We start from the raw sequence: 13,147 nt of genomic DNA on the forward strand, positions 1-13,147 counted from the left end.
TAGCAGATCTGCTAAAACATTTAGGTTCAGTTACTTTTGTCATAAAAATAATTGTCAACTTTGGTTCATCCACTGATATTTATGCAAATAAATCTACAACCATATTCAAAAAAGGGGAAAATGGTACACAATATTATAACGCTAACATGACTGTAGAAAATGTATACACCACATGTTGGCAGTAAACGTACCTCTTCTTGCACAGCCTCAGATTTAAACATTTCTGGGACTTTCACAGGACTCTGCTCTGAAAAAAGAAAACAGAAGTTTTTCTGAAAATATATGCAATGAACCTCTGCTGTCTTTAGTGTCTACACAGACAAAAAGGTGCCAAAATTTGAAGCTGAGGTAAAATAAACAAAATTAGGTTTTTTAAATGGTGGTACACACACACACACACACACACACACACACACACACACACACACACACACTCACCTAGCAGCTCTTGGTGGTGATGAATTGTTATGTTCTTCAAATAAGATTGGTTGTGAAAACATTCCTATTCAATAACATTACATGTAACATTTGGATTGGTACAAAATTGTACTATTTCACGGCATACGAAGTTTTGTGTGTGTGTGTGTGTTTTTTTTTTTTCCTACAGAAATATTTATTGTAATCACCTAAACAGTTAATTCTATAAAGTGAGAAAACAATTGAAAGCCCTGTGTGTTGAAGATGGCTAGATTTTTAAGATCTACACTAATAGTAAATCCGTAAAACTGTCATGTCTGTCTGTCTGTCTGTCTGTCTGAAGACACCTCTAGAAAACTACTAGATGAATTTTCATGGTGTTTTTGCAGGTAACTTCGAGCATAGCCTGGGGCAATGTTTAGGCTTTAGTTTGTCAAAATCAGATCATGGAGCAAAGATATTGTACTTTAAAGTTTCACTAAATTTTTCTTGTCTGTCTCAACATGCTAACCTTCAAAATTACTAAGTGAATTTTCATGTTGTTTTTGCAGGTAACTTGAGCATAGCTTGCGGCACAGAACTGGCTTTGTTTCATCAAAATCTGATCACAGATTTAAAGATTTCTTCGGTTTTCTATGTGTTTCTCCGTTTAAACATGCTAATCTCTTTCTTGGTGTTTTCAGAGGAAATCTGAGTGTAGCTTGGGACACCATATGGTTTTGTTTCACCTAAATCTGATCACAGAAAAAAAAGATGTCCTAACTGAAAGTTTTATGCATTTTAATTTTATAAATGCGAAAGTAACTCTGTCTGCTAAACTGATTTTGAAGATATATGGTATGGAGATAGCTTGAAACCTGAAGGAGAACATAAGCTACTTCTAAAACAGCTTGTTACTGTTTGACTTTCAATTTTTATCATATTTGTAAAAACGTTTTTATTGGCTGATTTGTGCTGTGTGACACGATTCAAAGTAATGAATACAATACTTATACAATCTTCACTATATTTAATCCATATGCCCACAATATTTTCTGCATAATGTACACATTGTATACTGTATACTCACTTCAGTAGCAAGGTGCATAGGTGCGCGCTCCTTCCCATGCCCCTCTGTATGCACTGCTCGGCAGCAATACTGTGCATGTTGATTCATTGTGCATTCAGACAGCAGGGGAGGGGGCGAGAGGGGCACACATCATGAGCTATGCGTACCCAAACAGGTAGACACATGCAGGCAGCAGATGTTATTGCATGTACAGTAGCTTGCTTACTTACCATCACTCGTCACAACAAAGCTACTGATATGTGCAGTTGCACATAACAGTAAGTCACCTGTAGTCAGTGGAGTAACATGTTACGAGAAGAGAACTCTAGTTATGAGTGAATGCTACGATGGATTGTGCAGAAAGTGTCACTGCTTCTTATGCAACGCTGGTCGCAGGTTATGCTCCAAAAACGAACAGTAATACTGTGCACTGACGGTCCGCCTTAGAGGAAGGTATTGCATTAGGATAACACCATCACAGTCGTACATGAGAATCACCATATTAGACTGCTCCATTCAAACTATCGACTCTGCTAACGGTATACTATGCCTTCCACATCACTGGCAACGGGTTCTACACAACACTGGTGACTACATTGAAGGACAACGGGTTCTACACAACGCTGGTGACTACACTGAAGGACAGTAACAGGTGAAAACATGTAACTCTTTTGTATTGGTTGTGAATAAATAGTTGCCACTATTTAAGTTCTGACCTCCGTACTTTAACACATCTTGAATTTCTGAGACATTACATCAATATATATCTAAATGTATCTACCACATCTAGGGACCAAAGTTCAGCTTAGTAATGAATAAACAAATTGTTTTCCAGCACTATTAAACATCCACACAGCAAGTAGGTCTGCTAGGGTGCTTTCGTGCCTTGTAGACATTCTGTATACATCCTATTTCATGGATTTTATTTACAAATTATAACAACCTCGAACAGTGGGATGCTCTCACCTACTACTAAGCTATTTATGCTTTTACATGATCATCTTTTTTTCTGACCTTGAGGAATAGGTGGAATACGTGCCTCTCTGTGAGCTACAGGTTACACGTCAAACTGAAGCTGAGTAGTGTAGGAGAAGTGGACAGTGCCTTTTTCAAAGTCATTGTTTTTATACTAACATGCAAATATAAAGTATTCTGGATGCAATTACTATTATATTGGTTTGAGTAGATTAGTGCCAATTTACAATCTGTCATTGGTATACTTTATAGAAGTAGTCGGGAGAGGCAGATTGTGCCTGTTGACATATAGCTTGACTCATTACATATCACTGAAGGATATCCTTAATGGTAGGATTTAAGGAACACAATGTACGAATGAATGAATGTACAATCATCTTTGTTAGTAGGACATTTAGAGCATGCTATATCTATGCTTCACTGTACTGTGACAGATCCAAAGTGCACTATGGTATATCAGGACACCTGCATTTCGCATCCTAAGTTTATGTTCTCCTGGTTTTAACACACTTTGGCTTGAATGATAATATACTGATTCCCAAAGGGACATAGTCATAATTTCATTCCTGAATGAAGGATGAATTGCATCAACCCCAGTAGTTACTCTTAATATAGCTCTCTTTTTATCTGCAAGGATAACATTAGAACAGATTATGAACAACTCTTTCATGTGACCTTTAGAATCCAGAAGACTTCTCAGTCATCTTCAGCATTTGTAAATGTAATTCACTTCGACTTTCTTCCACAGAAAATTTTAATAGAAATATATTTTGCAAGTGAAAAAGCCTACCACCCTATCTGTTAATGCAATACCATCCAATAATAGGATAAATGGGTATTTCAGGCTTGCCTTACCATTATAGTGTGTCCTTTGTTGTAGAATGTTAGTTTAGGTTAAGAGGTATCAATGTCCTCCAAAGGTGATATATCCAGGAGAATAGCGACCCTCAATGGAATGTTTTAAGTCTTCAAAATTTTCCAAGAACCATTAACAGCATACACTGAGGTGCAAATAGTCACGAGATAACACCTAATATAGTGTCGGACTTACTTTTGACTGGTATAGTTCAGCAACTTGGCATGGCATGGACTCAAAAGGTTGTCGGAAGTCCCCTGCAGAAATATTAAGCCATGCTGCCTCTACAGCCGTCCATAATAGTGAAAGTGTTGCCAGTGCACAATGTTATACACAAACTGATATCTCGATTATGTCCCATAAATGTTCAATGGGATTAATGTGGGGTGATATAGGTGGCCAAATCATTCGCTCAAATTGTCCAGAATGTTCTTCATACCAATTGCGAATAACTGTGGCCTGGTAACACGTTGTCGTCATTTGGAAACACGAAGTCCATGAATGACTACAAATGGTCTCCAAGTAGCCGAACATAACCTTTTCCAGTCAATGACCAACTCAGTCCATTCAATGTAAACACAGCCCACACCATTATAGAGCCACCAGCAGCTTGCTCTGTGCCTTGTTGACAACTTGCTTGAGTCCATGGCTTCATGGGGACTCTGCCAGGCTCATACCCTACCATCAGCTCTTACCAGCTGAAAACGGGACTCATCTGACTGTGGTTTTCCAGTCGTCTAGGATCCAACTGATATGGTCAGAAGTCCATGAGAGGCACTGAAGGCGATGTCATGCTGTTGGCAAAAGTACTTGCATTGGCCACCTGCAGCCATAGCTCAATAACACCTCATTTCACTGCACTGTCCATTAATGGACATGTTCGTCATCCATCCCACATTGATTTCTGCAGTTATTTCATGCAGTGTTGCTTGTCTATTAGCACTGACAACTCTGCAAATGCCACTGTTCTTGCTTGTTAAGTGAAGGTCGTCAGCCACTGTGTTGTCTATTGTGACAGGTAATGCCTGAAACTTGGTATTCTTGGCACATTCTTGAAACTGTGGGTCTCAGAATATTGAGGTACCTAATGATTTCCGAAATGGAATGTACCATGAGTCTAGCTCCTAGCTCCAATTACCATTCCGCATTCTAAGTCTAAACTGCCATAGTGTGGAAAACCTTTTTGCATGAATCATCTGAGTTTTCAGAACAAGAAGAGGAATGGCTCCAGTGGTCGTCTCTGTTTGAGGCACATCTACTAGCACACAACGTACCAGGTACTGAGAAACTTCCATATCCATTATCCACGGTAGGAAGTGGAGTGTTCAGCTTAACTCAGAAGTTGTTTCCAACGCCACTCCTAGTGAACTTGCTTACGACCAATTGGTTGAGTCACTAACTAATTATTATGACCAACAAATGAATGTGGTAGCAGCTAGGTATCAATTCTTTAACCGCAAAAAATGGGCAGAACAAACTTATTGTGAGTGGGTAACAGGTTTGCAGGTATTACAAGGAAATGCAAGTCCAAATGTGCTTGCAGTGCTTCATATTCAGATGTTATGTTACATGATGTGATTGTGTACAATGTCCCTGATGTCAAACTCAGAGAACAGATTCTGAAACAGTACAATTCATCATTTCAGCAGGTATAGCAAATACTAGATCAGTACAATTCCGGTGCCCTGTCAGCCGTTAAATTTGAGCAGCCAGCTATTTGCCAGGTTGAGTCCCTTATTTGTGATCGGCCCACTCGGAGGCAGCTTTCACTGGCCATGTCGAGTAAACAATGCTGCACGCCACATAAGCTGTTCACTAAACAGGCTGTTACACAGACGAACAGAACTAAGTCTTGCCCTTGGTGTTATTCAAGGCACAAATGCCAAGACTGCCCCTCCCGACAAGCTCAGTGTTATGCTTGTAGTCAGAAAGGAAATGTACAATCTGTATGTTTGCCAGGGAACAAACATAAGTATTTATTCCAAAGCTGCAAGAGGCATTAGCAAAACTAGCAGGCATGCAGTTTCTTCAGTGATACACAAGTTGAACAAACTTTTTGTTCATTTACTTCTTTGTGGGAAAAGTGAAATTTCAGTCGGACATGGGTGCCTCTGTTACATTGCTGAATCATAACACATATGAACTGTTAGGTTCCCCACGCCTGTGTAAAACTGGCACGCAACTGAAAACTTATAATGGACAAAACACTCCCTTTTTTGGAAAGTGTACTTTGCCTACCATGTATGCTCACATATGCAAACAGTTTCTTATACAGTGCTACAATCACATGGGTGTGAGAACATATTTGGTCTTGATTGTTTTGATTTGTTTGGCTTTAATATTCAGAACAATGTGTTGTCAGTGTTTGCATTCAATGCAAAAGGCAGTTTAGCTAGCTTGTTAAAAGAATTCCTGGAACTCTTTTCAGAAGGTTTAGGTAAGGCTATCAATTTTGTTGCACCTATTACTATGAAAGACATAGCTCAGCCAAAATTTTGCCGGGCCAGAACTGTTCCCATTGCAGTTCTGGCCCAGCACAAAGTTGCGGCTGAACATAAAGAATTGCAAGATAGCGGAGTTATTGCACCCATATCAGCTAGTCAATGGCCAAGTCCACTGGATTTGCTCCCCAAACCTTCAGGTCACATTCGCCTCTGTGTTGACTTCAAGTCTACAGTCAACCCACATACTGTGATTGATACCTATCCATTGCCACGGCCAGAGGATCTCATGAACAAATTAGGTGCTAGGCACTACTTTTCAAAAATTGATTTGCGCGACGCGTATCTTCAAATACTTCTAGATGATGAATCTCAAAAAGTGTGTGTAGTAAATACTCATTTGGGGTTGCTTAAATATTTGCATTTGCTTCTGGCAGTGCTCCCACACCCACCATTTTTCAATGGTATTTGGAACAGCTGACTGCACAAGTACCAAAGTATTCAAACTATTTGGATGACATTGTCGTAGCAGGTCGTACACATAAAGAACATATTACAAATTTGCGTGCTTTGTTTTATGTGTTATCTGCGGCAGAACTAAAGTGTAGACTGCTCCAGTGTGAATTTTTTTAATCTATTGTTTTTGCATCAAAAGTCTTGTCTAAAGCTCAGTGTAACTATTCACAAATTGAGTCTTTCTCAATTTTGGCTATTGTGTATGGTGTCACCAAATTCCACCACTATTTGTATGGCAGAAAATTCTAATTAGTAACAGATCACAAGCCTTTGCAGTCCTTGTTTCATTCGATGAAACTGGTTCCTGTACGAACCGCCCAAAAACTGCAAAGATGGGCTTAGCTGTTGTCTCAATACAAGTATGAGATTGTGTATCGTCTAACGGCTAAACATGGTAATGCGGACGCACTTTCACGTCTTCCATTTAGCACTGATACAGACTTTGATGCTTCTGCTGCAATTTGTTGTCACATTGATGCTCAAGATTCTGAAATGCATCAATCTTTTCTGCTGAACTATAGAAAAATTGCACAGGCCACGGAAGTTAACATTTTGTTAACATACATTCGCACATCTTGGCCTCATTCCTTGCGTAGCATAAAGAACTCTGTAGTGCACCAGTACTTTGCTCGTTGGCATAGCCTAGCTGTTCAGAAAGGAGTGATACTTGTTCAAAATTACTACGGACAGTCACGTGTGTTGATCCCTAAAGATTTGCAAAAAGAAGTGTTGCAGTTACTTCACCAAGGACACTGGGGGATTGTTCGTACGAAACAGTTAGCCTGTCGACACTGTACTTGACAGGGTATGGACACACAAATAGAACACATGTGTGGGAAATCAGTCCGCTCTGCCACAAAAATTCTCTGCTTGGCCTAAGTCACAATTGCCATGGCAACATGTGCACATAGACTTTGCAGGACCTTTTTGGAACTCTTGCTGTTTGATTGTGGTTGGCTCATATAGCAAATTTCCTTTCAAAGTGCCAATGAACTCGACAATGCCACGTAGCACAATTCAGGTGTTGTCTTCTATTTTTTTAATGTCAGGCAATGGATCTCAGTTCACCATGAAATGAATTTGAAACATTCTGTGAATGCAACGGCATACACCATCTAACTAGTGCACCGTTCCATCCACAGTCAAACAGTGAAGTGGAATGTTTTATCAGAACCTTCAAGCAGCAGATAGCCAAACTTCACTCCACACTCAATAGGGATCAAGTATTTCAACTGTTTCTCGCCTCCTATCATTCGCACCCATGAAATGGACCACCTTTGGTGGAATTGCTTCACGGCTGCTGCCTTCGGACACTGCTCCACCCTCCTCAGCATCCAGCACCACAGGAAGGCCACAAGTATCGCTTTGCACTGCTTAATACAGGGTGATTCAAAAAGAATACCACAACTTTAAAAATGTGTATTTAATGAAAGAAACATAATATCACCTTCTGTTACACATCGTTACAAAGAGTATTTAAAAAGGTTTTTTTTTTTTTTTTCACTCAAAAACAAGTTCAGAGATGTTCAATATGGCCCCCTCCAGACACACGAGCAATATCAACCCGATACTCCAACTCGTTCCACACTCTCTGTAGCATATCAGGCGTAACAGTTTGGATAGCTGCTGTTATTTCTCGTTTCAAATCATCAATGGTGGCTGGGAGAGGTGGCCGAAAGACCCCCATAAGAAAAAGACCCCCATAAGAAAAAATCGCAGGGGGTAAGATCAGGGGTTCTTGGAGGCCAGTGATGAAGTGCTCTGTCACGGGCTGCCTGGCGGCCGATCCATCGCCTTGGGTAGTTGACATTCAGGTAGTTACGGACAGATAAGTGCCAATGTGGTGGCGCTCCATCCTGCTGAAATATGAATCGTTGTGCTTCTTGTTCGAGCTGAGGGAACAGCCAATTCTCTAACATCTCCAGATACTGTAGTCCAGTTACAGTAGCACCTTCGAAGAAAAAGGGACCAAAAACTTTATTGGCTGAAATGGCACAGAAAACGTTCACCTTAGGCGAGTCACGTTCATACTGAGTTGTTTCCCGCGGATTCTCAGTGCCCCATATGCTGAACAACTGTCGTCGATTCACTTCTGCCGTACTCAATAACACAAAAAGCTTTCTGTTGAGCGGTTGCCATCTTGGCATCAACTGACGCTGACGCCTAGTCAACAGCGCCTCAAGCAAACAAATGTACAACTAAATGAAACTTTATAGCTCCCTTAATTCGCCGACAGATAGTGCTTAGCGCTTCCTTTTGTCGTTGCAGAGTTTTAAATTCCTAAAGTTGTGGTATTCTTTTTGAATCACCCTGTATTGTCTTTTACAGGGTTTTTAGTGGCAGCAGATGGTGGGTGCAAGGTGAGATCGTCGTCAACTTGGCGCTTCCATTTATCTTGTTTCCGGTCCAGGTGCTTGCAGCGCTGACATCAAAATCAAATTCGCACCTGTCATATGCACAATGATCTTTCAATGCCCCTTCCCCCAGATTCACAGATCCAGAGGACAGCACAGCCATGGCAGCCACCAGAGGGTGTCATCATGACACTGCGGGACGACCCCATGAAGACGGAGCCTCCGCCTCCTCTTGTCCTACTGATGGAGCTGGAGCTGCCGACATTGCAGCAGTCACTGCCTTCTTCATCTGGTTCATGGCAACAGGAGGTGGATGTGTATCCTTCTGGTCATTTCCCAGGGGATGTTTCCACCAGGGTGAAGGCCGGATGGCAGGGTATGACTGGAAGCTGGAGATCCCCTGCAGCCACAGCTTTCGGTCGAGCAGTGCGCCCACCCTCCTACCTCCCTTGCCTGACGGTCCGTCACTTTGGGGGGGTGGGGGTGGGAGGTGGAGGGGGAGGAATGTTATGACCCAACAACAAGTGCTAGCATAAAGATGAAGAAGAAGAACGCAAGAGCAGAAAGGGCTGTGAGATGTCGTCAGCCAATAGCATGCTGACTAGGACGTCACCACAGCAGGAGCAGCCTCTGAAGAAGACTAGAAGGGTCGCTCCTGCCAGCCTTGGCCAGAGTAGAAGATGGACATTAATAGAAACCATGCCTTAGAAGAGAGCACTACGATAGCAGTTATTAGTGATCCACAAACTGTGTGACAAATTTGCATGAACATTCTATATAGCAAAGGACACTGATTGTTTGCATATCATCCATCACTTGCGACACTTTCTTGTAAACCAAAGTTAAGCATTGCCAATGTACTTTATTGTAATAAAAACCATTAATGTGATTTGCTTGAATTGTTGTATAGCCATCTGAGAATGCAGCATCCTTTAGGAAACCTATAAGAGACGAGTTGGCAGGGCCCCACACATTCGTTTCAGCTCTCTGTTTCTCTCACTGTACCTGTGCCTGCCCCTGTTTCTTTTTTTCCCTTACTTCCTGGACATAAATTTGTACAAAGACTGGGTTTCTTTTAAACTGAAAAGCCAACGAAACTGGTACACCTGCCAAATAACATGTGGGGACCTTGCGAGCATGCAGAAGTGCTGCAACACGACATGGAATGGACTCGACTAGTGTCTGAAGTAGTGCTGGAGGGATCTGACAGAATGAATCCTACAGCGCTGTCCATAAATTCACAAGAGTATGAGGGGAGATCTCTTCTGAACAGCACGTTGTAAGGCATCGCCGATATGCTCAATAATGTTCATGTCTAGGGAGTTTGGTGTCCAGCGGAAGGGTTTAGGGAGTTTGGTGGCCAGTGGAAGTGTTTAAACTCAGGAGAGTGTTCCTGGAGCCACTTTGTAGCAATTCTGGATATGTGAGGTGTCATACTGTCTTGCTGGAATTGCTCAAGTCCATTGGAATGCACAATGGACATGAATGGATGCAGGTGATCAGACAGAATACTTATGTACTTGTCACCTATCAGAGTTGCATCAAGGCATATCAGAGATCCCGTATCATTCCAACTGCATGTTCCCCACACCATTACAAAGACTCCATCAGCTTGAACAGTCTCCTGCTGACATGCAGGGTCCATGGATTCATGAGGTTGTCTCCATACCTGTGCATGTCCATCTGTCTGATACAAATTGAAATGAGACTCATCCGACAAGACAACATGTTTCCAGTCATCAACAGTTCAACATCGGTGTTGACAGGTCCAGGCAAGGCATGAAGCTTTGTGTCATGCAGTCATCAATGGTACACGAGTGGGCGTTCAGCTCCAAAAGCCCATATTGATTATGTTTCGTTGAATGGATCGCACGCTGACATTTGCTGATGGCGCAGCATTAGAAATTTACAACAATTTGCGGAAGGGTTGCACTTCTGTCACACTAAATGATTGTGTTCAGTCGTTGTTTGTCCCGTTCTTGCAGGATCTTTTTCTGGCTGTCGTGACATCGTAGATTTGATGTTTTACTGGATCCTTGACATTCATGGTACACTCATGAAATGGTCATGCAGGAAAATCCTCGCTTCTCTGCTACCTTGGGGATGCTGTGCCCCATCAAAGTGCGCCAACTATAACGCCACATTCTAATCCACTTAAATCTTGGTAACCTGCCAGCAGTAACCGATCTAACAACTGTGCCAGACACTTGCTGTCCTACATAGGCGTTTCCAACCACAGTGCTGTATTCTGCCTGTTTACTTATCTCTGTATTTGAATACACATGACTATACCAATTTCTTTGGTGCTTCAGTGGATACCTGTGTACGAAAGCATACACACATGTATCATTTCAAATCTCTTATTCATGCAAGTCAAACTGTGAAAAACAGAAAATGTGCTAATAACCCAGCTGGTGTGTGCCCTAAGAGCATGATGACCATGACCATCACCACCACCACTACTTGCATTACTTCTGATGAGCAATTATAGTACACCAGTTTATAAATTATTACAAGCACAGTCCTTTTAGGTCCTGTTCTTGAACTCATTAAGTAGTGAAACGAAAAGGTTAAATTTTTTAAAATCCTTCTTATGTGCTTAGGAACATGCATAATCCTTCCTGTTGTTATTTTCTGTGAGAACTTTTTGTTTTAAAATCGACCGGAAAATGAAATTCTTGTGTTCAATGATACACACTTATTTGTGATTCTGGTTTAGGGTTTGATAAGTTATATCTCTCATTTTAGTGGTATGTTTTATAAAAATATAGAACCAATAATTTTAATTTGTTTGTGCTTTTGTGCTAATGTATTAATTTATTTTTAGATTTTCTGGGTCCCACTTCATTCAATATACACTCATGAGCCATAACATCATAACTACTTGCTCAATAACTACGACGGTGGTTTGAAAAGTTCTCGGAACGGAATAGAAAAAAAGTACTTACATGACTGAAACTTTTTTTATTTTTCTATATAGTCTCCTTGTAGATTAATGCACTTGGTCTAGTGATGTTCCAGTACCTTGATCCCATCTCGAAAATGAGTTTCCCCCAGGCCTGCAAAATAGTTGTCAACTCCGGCTATCAATTCTTTGTTTGAAGTGAATCTTCGTCCACCAAGAAAAAGTTTCAGTTTTGGGAAGAGATGGAAATCTGATAGAGCCATATCAGGTGAATAAGATGAGTGTCGCAACAACTCATACCTTAGTTTGTGTAATTTTGCCATGGCAACATCACGTGTGTGTGGGCATGCGTTGTCTTGATGGAAGATGACTTTCTGCATTGCTAAACCTGGCCTTTTTTCGCATATTTTTGTTGCAACTTGTCCAGGTGGTTAGCATAGTATTCTCCAGTAATTGTTTGCCCAGTGGGGAGATAGTCTATGAACGGAATCCCCTTTCTATCGCAGAACACTGATGCCATGACCTTTCCTGCTGAAGGAATTGTCTTTGCTTTCTTTGGTGGCAGAGAATCAGCATTTTTCTACTGCTTTGACTGTTGTTTTGTATCTGGGGTATAGTAGTACACTCAAGTTTCTCCTATAACATTGTACTGATATGTCCATTCTCATGCAGTTTTGATCCAGAATCAAGAGTCGCAGCACCCATCTTGCAGATAATTTTTTCATTTCTAATTCTTCAGTTAAAACATGATATACCCTTTCAGAAGACATCTGACAAGCGTGAGCAATTTCACGCACTTTCAATTGGCGATCCTCCATGATCATTTTGTGCAAATTTGCAATGATGTCTGCAATAGTGATACATCTTGGCCGACCACTGCGCAGATCTTCATGTAAGCTCTCCTGACCAAATTTAAATTCATTTGTCCACTTGGCAACAGTTGAATATGAAGGAGCAGAGCCCCCCAGTGTATACTGGAAATCAGCATGAATGTCCTTTGCTTTCATACCTTTCTTTATGAAGCACTTAATCACTGATCGAATCTCAATTTTTTCCATCTTCACAAATCACTACGCGGGAACAACAACAGAGCCACTTCACTGCTGGCACGTGTTTACAGGCAATGAATACCACATGAAAAACTCATTGCGCTAGCACTGACCTCTCATGGTGAGTCGAAGAATTTTTCAAACCACTGGAGTCAGGTCAAATGAATTTGGTGGCCAAGGCACCAACACAAGTTCACTACCTTACTTCTCAAACCACTGTAGCATGATTCAGGCTTTGTGACATGAAGAGTTATCCACCTGAAAGATTCCCTTACTGTCAAGGAAGGCATCAAGCATTAAGGGATGCAGATGGTTAGCAGCAATATTCACGTAGTCCACAGCTCTCTCGGTCCCTTTGACTACTACCTCATGTCCCATGGGAGCAAAGGTGAATGTTCCCATAGCATAATATTGCCACCGCTGTATCGTATTCATGGGTCACTGCATGTTTCAAGCAGCTGTTCACCTGGATAACGTCACATCCAGATACAACCAGTGACCTGGTGATAACAAGAAACGTGATTCTTCTAACCAGCTGACATATTTTCATTGATTCACGGCCCACTTTCCATTATCCCATCATGTT

The 13,147-nt window shown here is 41.3% G+C and overlaps 1 protein-coding gene across 1 annotated transcript in view; it reads right to left on the reverse strand.

Moving 5' to 3' along the window:
• The window catches only part of LOC126229562 (drebrin-like protein), a 219,728-nt gene that overhangs the window by 66,170 nt on the left and 140,411 nt on the right, over window positions 1-13,147 (reverse strand). Inside the window, exon 8 of the mRNA XM_049942330.1 lies at window positions 192-247. Coding sequence (XP_049798287.1) covers window positions 192-247 — 56 coding nt within the window. The remainder of the gene's footprint in view (window positions 1-191; window positions 248-13,147) is intronic.

This window comes from Schistocerca nitens, unplaced genomic scaffold (genome assembly GCF_023898315.1).
Source record: "Schistocerca nitens isolate TAMUIC-IGC-003100 unplaced genomic scaffold, iqSchNite1.1 HiC_scaffold_375, whole genome shotgun sequence".
NCBI lineage: Eukaryota > Metazoa > Arthropoda > Insecta > Orthoptera > Acrididae > Schistocerca > Schistocerca nitens.